General features: G+C 37.4%; 1 protein-coding gene across 6 annotated transcripts in view; it reads left to right on the top strand.

Moving 5' to 3' along the window:
• Window positions 1–19,912, top strand: part of FREM1 (FRAS1 related extracellular matrix 1) — a 167,660-nt gene extending 147,748 nt beyond the window's left edge. For all 6 annotated transcript variants that reach the window (XM_024760474.1, XM_024760472.1, XM_024760473.1 and 3 more), the window contains 8 exons: window positions 5,337–5,486; window positions 6,950–7,188; window positions 7,872–7,919; window positions 8,192–8,356; window positions 8,536–8,664; window positions 9,102–9,214; window positions 17,549–17,634; window positions 19,443–19,912. In XM_024760474.1, coding sequence (XP_024616242.1) covers window positions 5,337–5,486; window positions 6,950–7,188; window positions 7,872–7,919; window positions 8,192–8,356; window positions 8,536–8,664; window positions 9,102–9,214; window positions 17,549–17,634; window positions 19,443–19,642 — 1,130 coding nt within the window. In that variant the 3' untranslated portion in view covers window positions 19,643–19,912. The remainder of the gene's footprint in view (window positions 1–5,336; window positions 5,487–6,949; window positions 7,189–7,871; window positions 7,920–8,191; window positions 8,357–8,535; window positions 8,665–9,101; window positions 9,215–17,548; window positions 17,635–19,442) is intronic.
• The last annotated feature ends 53 nt before the right edge of the window (window positions 19,913–19,965 follow it).

The raw sequence follows: 19,965 nt of genomic DNA, 5'->3' as shown, positions 1-19,965 counted from the left end.
ATCACCTGTCCAGGGACAAAAGGAAAAGGCCTTGAGAAGCAGCCAGGGCGTGTGGCTTTCTGCTCCCCTGCAGAGGAGGTGTTCTGCATTCTGAGAACAGGCCATCCAATCAAGACTTCAGCCATTGTCTGCCACTGACACATGAAGTTTTGGGCAAAGGCAAAACAAAATGGCCTGAATACCATTACCACTCCAAAACTGACAACCTTAATATTAAACGTAGAGGAGACTTCCCTAGTGGCGCAGTGGTTAGCACTCCACGCTCCCAATGTGCGGGGCCTGGATTCAATCCCTCATTGGGGAACTAGATCCTACATGCATGCCGCGACTAAGAGTTCACATGCCACAAGTGAGGAGCCCACATGCCACAACTAAGGAGCCGGTGAGCCGCAACTAAGGAGCCCGCCTGCTACAACTAAGACCCAGCACAACCAAAAAAAAAAAAAAAATTAAATGTAGAAAAGAAATGCCTTTCTGCAGTTCACCACAAGTTGTACGATGTTTAGTGACTGTATTAGTTTGCTGGGGCTACCCTAATAAAGTATCACAAACCTGGTAGCTTCAAAACAAGAATTATTTTTCTAATAGTTCTGAACGCTAGAAGTTCAAGATCATGATGTGGGCAGGGTTGATTCCTTCTAAGGGCTGAGAGGGAATCTGTTCCATGCCTCTCTTCCATGCTCTGGTGCTTTGCTGGAGTCTCTGGCCTTCCTTGGCTTCTGTTGCATCACCCGCTTTATCATGCCTAAAGTCATCTCTGCCTTTATCTCCATAGGATGTTCTCCTTGTTTGTGTCTGTGTCCAAATTTCCCCTTTGTATACTGACACCAGTCATAATAGACTAGGTGTCCACTCTACTCTAGTATGACTCCATTGGAATCACATCTGTAATGCCCTTATTTCCAAATAAGGTCACATTCTGAGGTACTGAGAGTTAGGACTTAAACATAGGGAGTTTTGAGTGACACAACTCAACCTATAACAGAGAGCCTTACATTTGACATGCAACAATCCCGATATTGTTATTGGCCTCCTTCCTGTGATATTTAAGTTTCTGACTTGCATAATTTTGTCCCTCAGACTGACCACCCTTGATGAGAAGAGCTATTCCTGTTATGTATTTGAAGTTTACCCTCAGGTTGCTGCAGGCTCTGGTTCTGATCAACCCTAAGATGAAAGGATTTGATGCATTGGCTCTGTGCTCTTTATGTACTTCATGTTAAGGCAGGTCCAGCCTTTCCTCTTTTCAAGAGGCGAGAGTCCTTGTCATATATCACCTTTATTATTTGAGGTCTGTTTGTCACAAGATCAGGAGTGATTTTGGCTTTTGGTGGATTTTGAGCAGCCCACTAGGTTCTCTGTTTGGATTGATAGGAACTAGAAGATATCACACTGGAGGAGCTCCTGGAAGCTAACTTTTGCAAGTCCCACTGGGTGAGGGAATGCCCATTTGCTTTCAATAGTTTACATCCTGCTTCCAGTAGATACTAAAGACTTCTGAGGGTCTAAATCGTCATAATTTCAGAGATTATTTAGACTTATTTTTTGTCCATGCCATGTGGCATGCGGGATCTTAATTCCCTGACCAAGGATTGAACCTGTGCCCCCTGCAATGGAAGCACAAAGTCTTAACCACTGGACCACCAGCGAAGTCCCTATTTAGACATATTAAGAAAATAAATAAATATAGCTTATAAATGAAAAATAAACAACACTTGGGTGTTCATTGCTTTGGAACTTATTAGCCAGAACCTGTTTCATAAGCTGATGTCTTCCTTTAGAGAATGTTAGAATTCCCCGTGTCCACAGGTCCTGTAAATACTTATTTACTCCCATCTTGTTCATCCTTGCCTCTTTCAGATCTGGTGTCTTCATCCCCATTCTCACCCCTTTCACCCAAAGCAATCTGTTCATTTCTTTAAAAACAGCAGCTTCCATGATTGGTGAGGAAACAGAGAGTGAGAAATCAAAGACAGTGGAATATCATAGGGTTTGAGAGCTCTTAGAGAGAGCTGAAGAGAAACTGAGGGACTTTTCAGTCTAGTGAGCTACACTCAAATAAGCTTGCCTTGCAGCTTTGTACCAAACCAAAAGCTAACCCTGACTACTTTGCCTTCTGCTATTGTGAATAATCTTGAGTCAAAGTGCAAATATTCTTAAGAAAATGATTGTTTTCCTTTAAAATAAGTGTTCTTCAAAGGTTTGCTGCATTCTTAATTGAGACTTCATTGTGCCTGAGTCAAAATGTTTTCCAAACAACAGCTCTCTCACGTGGCATTTGCTGAAAAACATTGAGAATATGTCTTTCGATAGTGAAATGTGTTTTGCAGGAAAATATCCAGGAATTAACTCACTCTGTAAAGTGGGCTATGTCTGCATAACCTGACACCTCTCTCTCCTCTTCAGCACCTTTTGTTTCATGGGAACAGGGGGCCAGTTCATGCCTTCTGAAATTGTTTATAATCACCGTGATTTCACAAATACTTTGCACCTTGAAGGCTGGAGAGGAAGGAAAAAGAAAAACTAAGAATGTTCTGATTTCTAATCTCATTAACCTAAAAAAGGAGGTCCTGTGTGCATACCTGGTAGACATATAAACAAAGTTGAAATGCAGCAAACCGATCAAAAGTACTTAAATGAAACTTGGACTAGATCTTCTCTAACCAGCTGGTTCTACTTCATAAGGTTTTACAAAAACTTTAAGGTTTTTTGGGGGGTGGGTGGGGCAGTGGGGGGAAGGGGTACTATAATTTATTAAACAGTTCTTAAAATAAGAAGGCAAATGGTTGGGGCTTGAGGAAAAAAATTTTTTGTATTGGATTTTTATTTGAATAACACTTAATTTTATGGGCTTTGAGAGTCAAAACAGCTCTCTGAATATTAAAACCTTAGTATTCATATGCCTTCTTCATTGTCAAGTCTCTTTTCTCTCCATGCCATTTTATTACAACAGCTGCCTATGTGGATTCCCAACTTCTAGCCTCTCTGCTTGTCTGCCTGGGCCCCTAAATCTTCCCACATAACACTTTCAGGTTCATGTTTTTAAGACATCCATTTTCAAGAGCCTTCCCTGTTGCCTGTGGTTTAAAGTCTGAGTCTGACCCACCTAGTGTCGAGGGTTCTCTGCAGTCTGGCTATACCTACCACCTCTCTTCCCTGGCGTGACCTCTCTACTCCAGCCGGGTAATCTGCTCAGCCCTCCTGATCAAGGTCTCTGCTTTGCTATCTAACTGACTTTGCTTCTGTTGTTTTCCCATTTCCTCCCAGGTCCTTCCAACTCTGGAGCCCACATACATGTAGTATTTACCATCTATTCTGTACGTTTGGACAGCTAATTATACACAACCTGGAATAATTGACTTTTCTGGTATTTACATCTTGTCTCTTCAAGAAGGTTTTAAATTCCTTTATGTCAGGGCTTCCTTATGTTATACCTCTAGTATTCTCCCTAGCATCCACCAAAGGCAAGCACATAATACAAAATATATATTTTGATGGACTGATTCATCCAGCCACGAGGCGGGAATTATGTAGTTTATATTAAATGCTTAAATTTTGTCTTTGTAAAGACTATGAAAGTAATTGATTTAAGAACTCAGTGGAAGGACTTGCCTGGTGGCGCAGTGGTTAAGAATCCATCTGCCCATGCAGGGGACACGGGTTCAATCCCTGGTCTGGGAAGATCCCACATGCCACGGAGCAACTAAGCCCGTGCGCCACAGCTACTGAGCCTGCGCTGTAGAGCCTGCGAGCCACAACTACTGAAGCCTGTGTGCCTAGAGCCCGTGCTCCGCAACAAGAGAAGCCACCGCAATGAAAAGCCTACGCACTGCAACGAAGAGCAGCCCCTGCTCGCCGCAACCAGAGAAAGCCCGCGCGCAGCAACAAAGACCCAACGCAGCCAAAAAAAAAAAAAAAAAATCTATGAAGGACTGATACATGTTACAACATGGATGAGACTTGAAAACATTAAAAAAAAAGTTCAAAAAAAAAGAAAAACTCAGTGGATACTGAAAGCTTAACAACTTACCTGTCAGCCTATTTTTTTTAATAAAATTATTTCAAAGACCCTTAATTTTTCTCTCTAAGTGCAGGCAAGAGTAGGATAAGTGAACAATTTCCTCTTTCCATTGGATTCTGTTGGGGATTGATGAGACTTAGATTCCATGATGAACTCTATAAGCAACATACCTTCAAGAAGGAGACCATCATCTAGCTAGCACAACTGAGAGGCATAAATCTGTAGAAAGCAACCTGCAAGGAGAAAAGAATCCGATTTTCAGATGAGAAGACTAGAAAAAAATGTTTAACTGCTTATATAGATGGGTTTATGGGAATAAAATCACTCAAACAGCCAATGAGTAAATGACACAGAATAAAGTTTCAAAACTTAGTCCTCAAAGGTTAAACCATAAGTTTATCTTTTTCCCCTTAAAACTGAGCCATCTTTCTTCCCTAAACAATACTTTCTTTCCTTCCTGCCAACTCTTCTAAATAAACCCATGGGGGATGTCCTGCTATCCACGTCATGGAAACTGGTCAAGATTTGACAATTTCAGAAGTTTCTTCCCACTTTAATATTTTGTGTTTTTGGGGTTGCTTTGTGTCCCATCTTGGTGGTGACAGGATAGCTGGGGATATGTTTGTAACATCAAAGCTCTTTTGCATTAAGTTCGCAAAGTTACTGTGAACCAAGCTTGACTGTAACTCCATGAACAGGGGCAGACAGAAAGAAAAAAAAAAAAATTGGCTCCGTCTATTTCAAGAACCCCCCCAGCCTATAAATTCTCTGTAGGAGGATATCAAACTCCTGAGTATTACATCATCAGAAAAAGCATTTGTGGGCTAGAAGGATCTCAGGAAGTAGGGCAGCCGATGGAAGCAGCTGTCGTTAGAAATCAATCATTTCTGTGAATAGCATGAAGTACCATCCAATAATCACTTCTGACTGTCTGCATCAACATCTTAAGGTTTTTCAAACTATTAAGATTTAAAGATTGCAGTACTTGTTTATTCTTAAGGAGAGAAGGGGCAGGTCAGGAAAAAATTGTCTTAGATCTCAACTGCTCACCATTTTTTGTTCATCCCTTGCCTAATGCAGCTTGCTTTTTTTGTTACAGTGTTTGCATTTAAAGGGAAACATCATTGTCCAGGAACAAATGTGGTCTCTTAATATTATTTAGGAGAACAGCACGACTTCAGCGAGTTGGTAGCAGTACAATAGCTCACTCAGGCTACTGCAGTCTAGCTGTAGACATGTTAATTAATATATTTCTCTGACACCTAGGTGATTGAAATAGCAATTAAAGAGTAATTAAAATGTTTACTTCTTGTAGGAATGTCAACTAAGATGTGGAATATAGCAATTACCTATGACGGATTAGAGGAAGATGATGAGGTCTTTGAAGTAATTCTGAACTCCCCCGTGAATGCGGTTCTTGGCACAAAGACAAAAACTGCAGTGAAAATTTTGGACTCAAAAGGAGGTATTCTTTTGATCCTCATCTTGAAATCAGGAGCAGTCCTGGCACTGTAGCTGCTTGCTTTCAACAGCCAGTGTGCTTGATAACACCTTCAAATCAAAATGCTTAATTTCTTGTCAAGAAAGCAACCTCAGTCGTGATGTAGGCCCTTTATTCTGGTTTCTGCTTCATGTGGCTTTCCTCCTGCTAAGAACGACCATTTGAGAAAAGCAACAAGTCAGAGCTTCGTTGTTTTTTTCCTCACCCGTTTGTTGTTCTCACCAAGGGGGAACAATGTCGCTGAGAATCTATCGACAATTATTTTCCCCCCAGAGTTTATAGGGCTGTAATTATCTTCCTCTGTTAGAGAGAGCTCTTAATGCCTAAAATCTGAGTCCCCACTGTAGCGTGACCCCAAAAATTCTGAGAGGAAGGAATTGGAGAAAAATAGATGTGAAAGATGCAGCTGGCTTGGGGATTCAGGAGCAGCTGGAGAATATTAATTAATAACCTTGGGTTGTACAGCCAAATAGGTCCTGGATAGTATATGCTAAGGAACAACGTGTGAACTAAATAAAATAAAGAGCAGCCCAAAGTCTTGGTGCTCTGACGTTTTTCCTGACAAATACCTTCTACTTATTTGTCTATTTAGCAGTTGACAAGTGTCCAGTTACTATGCTTGGTCTCGCCTTCCTATTTTGACACGTCACACCCAACAGGCCGTATGTTTTTCTTACCTGAAATTTATTATCTCCTCTTTCTCATCCTATAATAAAAACAGACACTATCCTCTTTCCTTTACCATAGCATCTCTCCCATACCACCTTACCTCACCAAATTCATTTCTTTTTCAGTAGAATTTTCTGGTCACATTAAGTACATAAATACATAAAATACACACTTTACGCATGAAGTGTAAAGTATCCAGACGAGGCTGCTAGGTTTAGACTTTTTTCATACTAATTGGCAATATTTCTAATCAAAGGAGCTCCATTAAGATTTACTGGATCTTTTCTGTAACAGTTAAATGCTCATTTTTATAACTGTTAACTTGATTTCACTGACATCTTCAAACAATTCCAGTTTCTCCCTCTAGGAGATTGGGGAAAGGATGAACACTTTAAAGTGTTTGTGCAATGGTACTTGATCAGGGAGTAAACCTGATAATATGGAGGAGTTCTATAATATGAAGGGAGGCTATTGCCCAAGTAGATGGGATGATTATAAAATCACAACAGTGATTTTCATCTGTGGTTCATGAAATCAATTTGACTTATAGTCACCCTGTAGATGTGCAGAAGGGCACAGCCTTTCTGGATGAACACTGATGAAGAGTAAAGGGGTTTCTGGCAAATGGCAGAAAGGCAACATCTGGTGGGAAACTCATCCGTCTGGGTTTAATGATAAGCTGCTCCAGGGACTTTCTCCATGTGATCACTTATCTGTTTGTGTAAAATGAACTGACCTGCCATTTTGTGTGCCTCCAGGACAGTGCCATCCTTCATATGCCTTCAATGCAAACATGCCCAATGCGTGGGAGAAGGGCATTTGGAGCCTGCTCTCCCCAGGGGCTTCCTCACGCACCACTTCTGGTTCCTTTCATCCGGAAAGAAGACCCCTTCCATCTTCCAAGCAGCTAGCAGTCGCCAAGGGAGACACCCTGCGGGACTTTGATTCTGAAGATCTTTCTCTCATGAAGCTTAGGACCCAAGGGAATGGCAAAAGCGTAAGGATGGGGACCTCTTTGGTTTTGATGTGTGGAGTGCATACTGAAAGGATCAAAAGATCTTAATAAGTATTCTGAAACACTGTGGAAGCTGTTCTGGTTCTCACAGTGACTGAGGGCCATGGTGATTTTCACGGTTCCTTATAGCATCATGAAGTGCCTTTTGTATACAAATATCATAATGCTGACCTACTTCAATTATTGTACTGACTGAGGTGATAGATATTCTGACTCATCCATATGATTTCTGCTTTGGTTCCTTTTGTGATCAAGACAGATGAGGAATGACCAGTGACACTGAAATAGAATGAGATTAAATGATCTACTTGGGTGTGGAAACAATGGCTTTGACATTATCAGCCTAGTTTTCTAACCAGGCACACACTCATGGGTGTGTGTGTGTGTGTGTGTGTGTGTTTTCTTGGACCTCTGTGTACTATAGATGTACCAAAAAAATAAGGATGTTTTTTCTCTCTAACTGGGACTAAGAATAGATGAGTCAACATTGATAGAGTGCCATTAGGTCCAGTGATTTTATAAAAATTCCAATGATTTAGGCATGGAAAATCTTAAGAAAAACATATGTTTAAAATTTTTTCAGTCATTAAAAATATCTTCTTGGAAGGGTTTTACCCTATTATTCAAGTCAATTTTTTTCATATTTTGTTCTGTCTTGATTTCAGGTCCATCCATCCTCTGTTTATAGAAATGGAACAGACATCATCTACAATGTAAGCATAGTCTGAGAGAATTGCTAAATGTCTTGTATTTATGGATACAAAATATTTAGTGAAACTACCTTTCATAACTGTTATATTTATGTATTTCTCTTAAAAACATGTTTTGAAATTTGTTTTAGAAGCTTGGGTGGTCAGAAAAAAAATACACCTTTTATCTTTTTGTTTTGATCCAATTTTTGGATTGCTCATTTTTGCAACAAATGTTTTTGTTTGCTCTCTTGGTGTTTATTTTTTCTTTATTGTTGTTTGTTGATTTCCTCAAGTATCATGGAATGATTTCCCTGAAACTGGAGGATGACAGTTCCTCAACTCACAAAAGTAAGGCCAAAGTATCCATTGTTAGTCATCCACAAAAGACAATCAAAGTGGCAGAACTGCCTCAAGCAGATAAGGAGGAATCCACAACCGGCTCACACTTCCCCCAACAGGTATGAAAATCTCTTCACTTCCTATTCACTTTACAACAAGCTGTGTTCTGGGTCATAAAACAGCCTTCAAGCTTGGGGATAGTTGATGCAACACAAATGCTACTCAACAAATGATGACCTAAAAGAGGTACAAGTGTGATCAACTTACATCAAGTCTGAATCACCTTTCTTTGCTATAGGACCGTTTGCCCTCATTTCCAAAGAACTGCACACTGGAATTAAAGGGACTCTTCCACTTTGAAGAAAGCCTCCAAAAGCTGTATAAGTGCAATGGAATTGCCTGGAAATCTTGGAGCCCTCACACCAAGGTGGGACACAGGCCGAGCAGCCAAGTACCTGTACTTGCAGCATGTTTCATGATAAGCTGAGAGAGAGGGAGTGCCCTGTCCACTCCTGCTACCTCGGCCTGCTCTGTTACACTTCGAAGGTGAAGAGGAAAAGATGGCCAGTTGGTGATTTAAAAATCACAAGACACATTAGTTAAGCAATACAATTTGAAAAGATGTTTACTTATTTTATTCAATTATCATAATGTCAAAGTGTAAAATTAAAACACTGCTGACTTTACCAGTGTGTTCCATAAAAAGCCATTGCATTTCTCAAAGTAGAGGATTGGGGTTAAGGCTGACTTCCTTTCTGGTGACAAAATTACTCACATTAGGGGACTCATAGGACTCTCTATGCTGAGAACAGACTCTAGATTGTAAAGACCATTATAATGTGAACATGGACAACTATTTTTCAGGTGGAAGATAAATCATGCCCAGCTGGGTGGCACCATCACTTAGGCTACTGCCACTCCTTGATCACAGAGCAGAAGGGCACCTGGATCATAGCCGCCCAAGCTTGCAGGGAACAGTAAGAAACCCTGTTTCACATTTGATTGATGTTTCTTTGCTGATGTTTCTCTGTTTTCTCATGGAACTGTAATGTTGCTTCATTCATTCAAGCGTTGAGTGTCTGATATCTACCTGGCTTTGTTTTAGGATTTTGGAGGGAGCTCTGTAGTTCAGAATGGATTTGGGCTGACCTTAATAATGTATTTTGACTTAGCTCTTTTATGATAAAACTGTGCCATTGCCACAGTTCTATTTTTTTTTCACATCTTTATTGGAGTATAATTGCTTTACAATGTTGTGTTAGTTTCTGCTGTATAACAAAATGAATCAGCTATACGTATACATATATCCCCATATCACAGTTCTATTTTTTAGCCTCTCTATCTTAAACTTTTGGAGAAAGTCAGAAGGAGATTCTCTGAGTCAGCAGTGTTGCAGATTCTATATTTATTAAATAGTAATTCCTGCCCACTGATTTGAAAATATATAGCAATGAAAAGTCTTATGGCATCAGGCCTATAACAATGTAAGAGGCATTGATGATTATGAAGCCAGACGAGTTGGACAAAGGGTGATTGGATAACAGAACACTCAATGAAAGATGACTCGTGGTCAGATAATGACAACAAAATTTATCTAGCTGAGGCAGACTTTAAAAATGCATATGTAACTATCTCTGACCCTCCTTTTTTGCCTCCCTGGATATTATCCAAAGCAGTGCAATTAGACTAATATGTTCCATGGCTAGAAATTGAGACTAGTGGTGGATTGCTGGTGGATATCAGTTGCATGATTGCTGGTGGATATCAGTCAGATTTTGCACTTCATCAAATTTTAAAAGTTATGTTCATCTAAAGACACTACTAAGAAAACGAAAGGTTAGACCACATTTGGGAAAAGCTCATCTCAAATCATGTATCTGATAAAGGTCTCAGATCCAGAAAATATAAACATCTCCTACAAATCAGTGACAACCAGATTTTTATACACTACCAAATGTAAAACCAATAGCTAGTGGGAAGCAGCCACATAGCACAGGGAGATCAGCTCTGTGCTTTGTGACCACCTAGAGGGGTGGGATAGGGAGGGTGGGAGGGAGGGAGACGCAAGAGGGAAGAGATATGGGGATACATGTATATATGTATATGTATTCACTTTGTTATAAAGCAGAAACTAACACACCATTGTAAAGCAATTATACTCCAATAAAGATGTTAAAAAAATAGCAATTGACTTTGAGATTTCACAAGTAAAGAGAGACAGTTGGTCAATAAAGACATGAAAAGGTGCCCACCACCATTAGATGCCAGAGAAATGCAAATTAAAACCACAATAAAATACCACTTCACACCCACCAGAATAGTTAAAATCACAAAGACTATGTTGTAGAGCAAATGGAATCCTCATTTATTGTTGGTGGAATTGTAAAATGGTACAACCTCTTTGTAGAACTGTCTTGCAGTTTCTTATAAAGTTACAAGCATCTGCCCTGTGACCTAGCAATTCTACTCCTAGGTATTTACCCAAAAGAAATAATAATATATGTTTTAAAAACACTTACAAGAATTTCATTAGTAACCTTTTTAATAACAGTAGTTTGGGTCATTTGTCTTCTTGTTATTGATTTATAGGAATTGTGTATATTTTCTCCATCAAAAAGGGAATAGACAAATTTTCTTTTCTTGATAAATTAATTTTTTTCTTTAGAATATAGAAATATTATTTTACAAATTTATTTTTTATGGAAGTATAGTTGATTTACAATGTTTCAGGTGTACAGCAAGTTACATATATATATATATATATTTATATTCTTTTTTTCAGATTCTTGTCCATTATCGGTTATTACAAAATATTGAATATAGTTCCCTGTGCTATACAGTAGGTTCTTATTGTTTATCAATTTTATATATAGTAGTGTGTAGCTGTTAATCCCAAATTCCTGATTTATCCCTCCCCCCCTCTTTTCCCCTTTGGTAACCATGAGTTTATTTTCTTTGTCTGTGAGTCTATTTCTGTTTTGTAAATAAGTTCATTTGTATCATTTTTTTTCAGATTCCATATGTAAGTGATATCATATGATATTTGTCTTTCTCTGTCTTACTTCACTTAGTATGATAATCTCTAGTTGTATCCATGTTGCTGCAAATGGCACTATTTCATTCCTTATTATGGCTGAGTAATATTCCATTGTATATATATACCATTTCTTCTTTATCCATTCATCTGTTGATGCACATTTAGGATGCTTCCATGTCTTTGCTATTGTAAATAGTGCTACTGTGAACCCCGTGGTGCATGAATCTTTTCACATTAGAGTTTTTGTCTTTTCCAGATATATGCCCAGTAGTGGGATTGCTGGGTTATATGGTAACTCTATTTTTAGTTTTTTAAGGAACCTCCATAGTGGCTGCACCAATTTACATTTCTGTTAACAGTATAAGAGGGTTCCTTTTTTCCCCACCCTCTCCAGCATTTATTATTTGTGAGCTTTTTGGTGATGGTCATTCTAACCAGTGAGAGGTGATACCTTAGTGTAGTTTTGATTTGCATTTCTCTAATAATTAGCAATCTTGAACATCTTTTCATGTGCCTGTTGGCCATCCGTATGTCTTCTTTGGAGAAATGTCTATTTAGGTTTCTGCCCATTTTTCAATTGGATTGCTTGGCTTTTTTTGATACTGAGCTGTATAAGCTCTTTATATATTTTGGAAATTAATCCCTGTCAGTAGCATCATTTGCAAATATCTTCTCCCATTCTATAGGTTGTCTTTTCATTTTGTTTATGGTTTCCTTTGCCATGCAAAAGCTTTTAAGTTTAATTAGGTCCCATTTGTTTATTTTTGCTTTTGTTTCCATTATTCTAGGAGACAGATCCAAAAAAATATTGCTGCGATTTATGTGAAAGAGTGTTCTGTCTATGTTTTTCTCTAGGAGTTTTGTAGTATCCAGTCTTACATTTAGATATTTAATCCATCTTGAGTTTATTTTTGTATATGGTGTTAGAGAATGTTCTAATTTCATTCTTTTACAGGTAGCTGTCTGATTTTCCCAGCACTTATTGAAGAGACTGTCTTTTCTCCACTGTATATTCTTGTCTCATTTGTCATAGATGAATTGACCATAAGTGCATGGGTTTATTTCTGGGCTTTCTATCCTGTTGCATTGATCTATGTGTCTGTTTTTGTGCCAGTACCATAGTCTTTTGATTCCTATAGCTTTGCAGTATAGCCTGAAGTTAGGAAGTGTGATTCCTCGAGCTCCATTCTTCTTTCTCAAGATTGTTTTGGCTATTCAGAGTGTTTTTTGTTTCCATACAAATTAAAAATTTTTTTTTTTGTTCCAGTTCTGTGAAAGATACTGTCAGTAATTTGATAGGGATTGCACTGAATCTGTAGATTGTCTTGGGTAGTATGGTCATTTTAACAATATTGATTCTTCCAATCCAAGAACACAGTATAAGTTTCCATCTGTTTGTCATCTTCAGTTTCTTTCATCACCATCTTATAGCTCTCGAAGTACAGGTCTTTTGCCTCATTAGGTATTCCTAAGTATTTTATTCTTTTTGATGCAGTAATAAATGGGATTATTGCCTTAGCTTCTCTTTCTGATATTTTGTTGTTAGTGTATAGAAATACAACAGATTTGGGTAATTAGGTGGATCAATAAAATAAAAAAGATATTGGGCGACTAATACAGGATTGTCAAAATGAAGACATCAACAATATTACCTTAATTGCCATTATTTCATAAGAAATGTTTTTTGACACCAAAAACCTAGAAGATCATAATCTCAGAATAATGGTATTAAGAAATACATAAATAGGTATTTTGTTCTGCAGTAAACTATTATAAAATCCAGTATAATAGTGATGGAAATTTTCTATCTCCCCTATTAATTCAAGAGGATTAGTGATCGTATATAGCAGATCAAACATTATGTTATAAGCAGTTTCAGAACTAACTTTTTCATATCATTGTGAAGTTAATTTTATAAACCTCTGGTTTCAGGGAATTGTTTTAACTGTAGTACTGAGACCTTTTTTTAGATGTAAAACTGAGACAGCTTTCAGAACAAGAGAAAGTTTTCAGGGGGCAACTGGAGTTTTTCCATCATATTTTAGAGAGTGACATTATGTATCTATCAGTAATATAAACTATTTTGACTTACATGTTATGTATTTACCATATTGGTCCAGAAATTAAAGCATTTATCAAATACCACTTCTGACGGTATTCCAGGGTGTGTAAGAGATAAAATATATTTGGTGTGAGATTTTTATTTTTTTTTCCTAAATTAATCAGTTTATTGTTAGGCAGATTGTTCTTTTTTTTTTTTTTTAATAAATTTATTTATTTATTTTTGGCTGTGTTGGGTCTTCATTTCCGTGCGAGGGCTTTCTCTAGTTGTGGCAAGTGTGGGCCACTCTTCATTGCAGTGCGGGGGCCACTCTTCATCGTGGTACGTTGGCCTCTCACTGTCGCGGCCTCTCTTGTTGCCGAGCACAGGGTCCAGATGCGCAGGCTCAGTAGTTGTGGCTCACGGGCCCAGTTGCTCCGCGGCATGTGGGATCTTCCCAGACCAGGGCTCGAACCCGTGCCCCTGCATTGGCAGGCAGATTCTCAACCAGTGCGCCACCAGGGAAGCCCGAGATTTTAAAAATATCATAAAAAGCTTCTAATTTTCAAATTTTAAGTGAAAAATGGGTAAAAATATTTGACCTGATGGCTTTTGTATGATACTTCAATATGCATTTTATTTCAAAAGGACAATAAGAATGATGATCCCAAGAACAGTTAATACTAGTTACAGGCATTCCAGCAAATGCCTAGCAGCAGATTAAAAGCAAACTAAAACAAAAATAAAAGATCTGCACATTCTTTTGGATCAGTCATTTTAAGAGGAACACTTTTGGATGACAAGGCCACCTCCTCAGTATATTTTTCTCTGAACCCCAAGACCTCCCCTGTCATTCAACATGTTTTCATTCATTCTATGGGCCTCTCTGCTTCCCTTCACCCATTACTTTTCAGGTTCATTTAGTCCTCTTCTCCAACCTCTTTCCCTTGAAAAATAAATATTCCTCTGGGATGTAAAATTAATAGTTTCAACATTTTATAACCTGGCTATTTACCTTCTCCTGAATATTTTTAGGAGATGGTTTTAGATTCTATAATTAGAATTAATATGCATCTAGAGTGTTTTTGTTTGGTCTCAGGGACCATTTTTCAATTCTCGGTTATGTTTCTTCAGGCTCCCTTGCTACCTGATGGTCCTTTACATATGGTCATTTACAGCACCCGTGTTTCAAGAAGAACAGCAAATTTTACTCTATCCTTTGTCCTTAATCAGATTGCTAACTCAACCCAATCTTTATCTCCAATCTCCTTTGCTCCCCATTGGTGTTTTATTATTTTTCTAGCCCAGAGGAGCCAGACTTCTAGATTAGGTATTTCTTGAATTTACATACTGTAATCTCATCTGCTCATTTCCTTAGGCAGTCATTGTACATTTGGTAATTCTATTATTATAGATCATTATCTATGAAACCATTTTGCTTTCCCACAGGAGTGTCTGGAACCCCTGCTGACCTATCCTTAAAGATTTAGTCTAAAATACATCTATATTTAATCAAAAAGTTTCAAAGAAGTAGATGTTTATTTCTGTAGCTGAAAAAATTAAGGTTTCTGTTTTTAATACTACACTTTGAATGCTTTCAACTTTCAGAGCTGTCAAAAGATTTTTGTGTGTGTCTCTATTTTATTTTTATATCTCTATAATATATACATATCTATATAGTTAATATTCTCTATTTTATTTGTATATGGGTATAAAACAAAATGAAGGTATTTTTATAAAATAATCAACATACAAATGCCTAAATATTTTTTTTGTAAATAACTATGGTCTAACATTTTACGTAGCCTAAACACAGCTGTTTTCCCCTCTTGCTCTTTTGGGACTTTTTGCTTCTCATAGCATCAAAAAGGAAATCAAACTTGTACTTCACCAGCTAAAATGGATTTTACAAAGTATCTTTTAAAGACAGTTTCAAGGATCTTAAAGCAGGAGGAGATGTTAAATATCCTTGAATAAAACCTGTTCCTTCCTGATAAAGACATTGAGGCGGAAGTTACATCCATAAGGAAATTGGGGACAGAGCAGAAAGTGGAACCCAGGTGTCCCATGTTCTGTCTAATACACCACATTGACTGAAGCAGCCCCTCAAGCCCTCCCTCAGTCTATATTTTATACACATTTCATATTCCATGTTCTAACCCCGCAGCACCTCAGAATTACCATATTGGATGTGAGAGAGAGGGGAGAAAAATTGGCTATCATATCTACTGTAACTGTCAGATAGGAGCTGACAGTAAGTCAGAACCAAGTCACACAACCCAGATCCGGCAGCCCAAGGACATTCAGAAAAGTGGGGAAGAGCCTACCTATCTCAGAAGGCCCTGAAGTCACCACTGCATCATACAAAACTAAACTACTGTACTAGTAGGAAAAAAATCATTAAGAGACAGGTTAGATTATATTCACTCTACATGATCTGGAAAAGCAGAGAAATGAATCTAAAGTTTGGAAAGATACAGGCAAAATGAAAAAAAATTCAACAGTCTAAAGTTGTGACAAGTATGTATTACTAATGATGTTTCCTGCTTTTTAAAATATCAGTAGATATTAACCAGGCAAGAAGATCAAGGTGATTTTGTTTGTTTCTTTTGAGACTTTCTGTATTAGAAAAAGAAGAAAAGAAAAAAAAAAATTATTTATTGGCTTTTTACTTAAAGCATTTTAAAGAGCTTTTAATGAACACTGTTGGGGAATTAGATAGAATCAAATATTGCTTATAGGAATAATTCAGCTAGCTGAGAAAATAATTCATAAGGAATTCTTATGCCTGTTAAGAGTGTCTGTCATCAGAAAGACAAGAGATAAACACTGGCAAGGATGTGGAGAAAAGGAAACCTTTGTAAACTGTTGGTAGGATTGTAAAATGGTGAAGCCACTATGGAAAACAGTATTGAGGCCCCTCAAAAGTTAAAAATTGAACTACCATATGACCCAACATTTCCTCTTCTGGGAATATATCTGAAGGGAATGAAAATACTATGTCGAAGATGTATCTGCACCCCCATGTTTATAACAGCATTTTTTACAATAGCCAAGACATGGAAATGACCCAGGTGTCCATCAACAGACGAACAGATAATGAAATCGTGGTACACGCGCACACGCACACACAGGAATATTATTCAGCCATAAAAATAAGGAAATCCTGCCAATTGGGACAACACGAGTAGACCTTGAGGGAATTATGCTAAATGAAATAAGTCAGACAGAGAAAGACAAATACTATATGATCTCACTTACATGTGGAATCTAAAAACAAAAAGTCATAGAAAAAGAGATCAGATTTGTGGTTACCAGAGGTGAGGGATGTGAGGTGGGAGAGTTAGATGAAGGTAATCAAAAGACATAAACTTCCAGTTATAAGTAAATACAGGGGATGTACTGTATAACATGATGACTATTGCTAACACTGCTGTGTGGTAGATTTGAAAGTTGTTTAGAGAGTAAATTCCAAGAGTTCTCATCACAAGGAGAAAAGCATTTCTTTTCTTTTCTTTTCTTTTTTTTTTTTGTAACTGTATGAAATGATGGGTGTTAACTAAACATATCGTGGTAATCAAAGTTCACTATATATGTAAGTCAAGTCATTATGCTGTATACCTTAAACTTATTAAAAATAGAATTATATTTTGGGGAAAATGTTTATATATATTTGTAAGAACAGGTGCTTTAACTTCTGCGCAACATACGAAGGTTTGACAGTGAGGCTGAGCCTGTTTCTCTGGGTGGGATGAAAGAGTCACAAATATTGGGGTATTTGACTAAACATGCAAAGCTCAAAATGTCGTCTTCAAGTAATTTTATCCGTATAGTTTGGGTTACCTTACTGGCCAAATTAACTGGGAAATTGCCAAATTTATGCCATTTAGAGATAAACTTCCCATGAGAAGAGTCATTTTTTGGCATTAAATAATTAATCTATATAAGTAAGCAGTTGCTGATTTTCTCAAAAGATGTTTAAAACCCATTGAATTTGTGCTTTAAAGCCCAGATATTATAATACAATATCACTTTCTTTGCTGTCACCTACCCCACCCTGCAGATACTCATTAATATAAAAAAATAGAGTATTAAAATCTTGGAAAGTTCTTTCTACATACATAGCTTTTTTTCTATTTTAAACTATCTTTGATTTCCATTATGCATTTCATATCAGCAGAAATGTTGAACTCCTTGTCACTGACACTCTCATTTTCGTGTGTTTGCACCTAGTCACCTGGGCAGCCTTGTAACTGTCCTCTCCAGGCAGCATATGCAATGGCTTTGGGACATCAGTGGAAGAAAGCCCTTTTGGATAGGCAAGTATCCGCGCTGCCCTGAGGGGGAAGGCAAGAACGCGAAGAGAACGTCTCCCTTCCATAGGCCAAATAATTGTGGTTTACAGTAATAAGCAATGGTTAGACAGTTGGACAGTCTGTCTTTTAAAACTCATCTTAATTACATAATACTTTCATTTATAGGCATCTAGCTCCAAGAAATAATGTAGAATGTGATTCAATTTATAAGTAAGAGAATTTTTAAATTGTTATTTCTAAAAGTAAAAAATTAGAAACAGTTGTAAATAGGGGATGGTGAAATAAATTATAGTATAGCCATATGAAAGAATATTTAATATTTAATGCTTTTGTAAGGCATCAAATATTAAAGACATGACAAAATACCTTATGTTTATGAATTCATTCAATGTTGAATGCATATTGTACATAAAGAATATGTAATGCACTGCATTTGTGGCAAGGTGCTAAGTGAAAAAGCACTGTCTACAGCCATATGAAGCATGAAATAATTTAGAATAAAAAAGAAGTGTATATATGTGTGATATACATATATGTATAGACATAAAAATAAATAAGCCAAAAAGTTAGAAATTTATTTTGTATCTCCAGTTAAGAATTATAGATGATCTTAATTTTATCCTTTGTTTTCTGAAGTTTTAATATTTTCTACAGTTTTAACAGTAATACAAATCTTTTCAAGCCAGTTTAGAAATAGAATTCTCAGGGTGCACTGAAGTCACTATTCTTACCATCTCTCCTTAAAGGTATTGTATTTCAGGGAATTATAATAAATGCACTCTTGGCTTCTCAAAATCTCTGTAATACTCAGTGAGCGTCTAATTCTGAAATCATCTGAGAGTATTAAATTAAGCCTGGAAGATAAATTTTCTCTATGTCCACAATGACTGATGTCAAGGCTCTATCCTCAAAAAGTCCTTGGGCATAGCATCACCTGGTCAATAATTCAAAGAAACAGTCCAGAGGAGACAGTCATTCCCAACCAAAAATACTTCATTTTATTCTACCCCAAAATATAGAATGAGAACCAGTGGGGAGAGGGTTACATGCTATGTAACAAAGACTGTTTTCATGGTCAAATTTGGTTTGGGAGCTGCCAGGCCATCCTATTGCAGAGGATTCTTTTCTCATGCTATTATTTTTATTTCTATTCTGAAAGACAGGAGGAGGAATGCTTCTTTAAGAAAAATTACAAGAGCTTTACAACACTGAAGTGTAATTTTCAAAAAACTGCCAGTGGGAGTAGAGAGACAAGTTGAGAAAAGCTGCTTTTTATTAGAACTGTAGCAGATTGAAAAAACCTTAAGCTCCAGACTAAAAATAATACTTAGTAAGCTACTTTCAAATATGAAAACCGAGACATTTAAATCGTGAGGAAGAAGAATAGACAAGAATGTGATAGGAGTTCTGCCTGTAGGATACTCTGAATAATAATTGCCATTTATTAAACACTTATATGTCATGAGCTTTATATGAGTTATCTGTTTTAATCCTCAAAACAGGCTTGGATATATTTAGATATACATTTCTGAGTTGAGAAAACTAAAACTCAGAGAACTCAGAGAGGTTAAATAACCTGCCCAAAGATGTTCAACTAGCAAGTGGTGGAGCTAGGATTTGGATTCCAATCTGCCTGACCCCAAAGCCTTGTGTTCTCGCTCGTGTCTTATAGGATTCCCAGGTCCTAGTCCTTGTTTTAGAACGTAGGCCTACATTTGTATGTGATTACTTAACTTTGAATAGCAGGTTGATATGATATCCAATTGTAAATGTAATAAACTCCTATGGCACACTTCTTTGGTTCACATTAGGTTTGAATGACCAAGTGCATGCTGGCCACTGGGAGTGGATCGGCGGTGAACCTGTGACCTTCACCAACTGGAGGAGAGGGCCTCCTCAACGTTCAAAGCCTGGCAAGAACTGTGTTTTGGTTCAAAGACAAGGAAAATGGCAAACAAAGGACTGTAAGAAGGGCAGATCTCACAATTATATGTGCTCCAGGAAACTCTAAATGTAACTGGCCCTACAGGTGCCCACTTGGGATTTCTTACCTATTTATTTCCAGGATTTGTGCACATGGCTCAGTAGAAAACAGGGTGTCATGACTGACTGGTACATTTTTTTTTTTTTTTTTTTAATCATAGTGTTTGAAGGATTCTATCTAGTAAAGAAGAAACACAGTTAAATAGTTCCAGGAAGATTGATAAATGAATGTTACTTATAGGAAGAGATAAAATTTTTGTATCTCAATACCTTCCAAAATAAAACCCCAAGTATTATATGGCACAAGATTTGATTATTCTGGAGACCTCACTCCATATTTCAGTCAATACG

The sequence above is a fragment of the Neophocaena asiaeorientalis genome, unplaced genomic scaffold (assembly GCF_003031525.2).
Source record: "Neophocaena asiaeorientalis asiaeorientalis breed wild unplaced genomic scaffold, Neophocaena_asiaeorientalis_V1.1 scaffold174, whole genome shotgun sequence".
In the NCBI taxonomy this organism is placed as follows: Eukaryota; Metazoa; Chordata; class Mammalia; order Artiodactyla; family Phocoenidae; genus Neophocaena; species Neophocaena asiaeorientalis.
The sequence above is the reverse complement of the archived record's forward strand: the minus strand, read 5'-3'. Positions and strand labels throughout refer to the sequence as shown.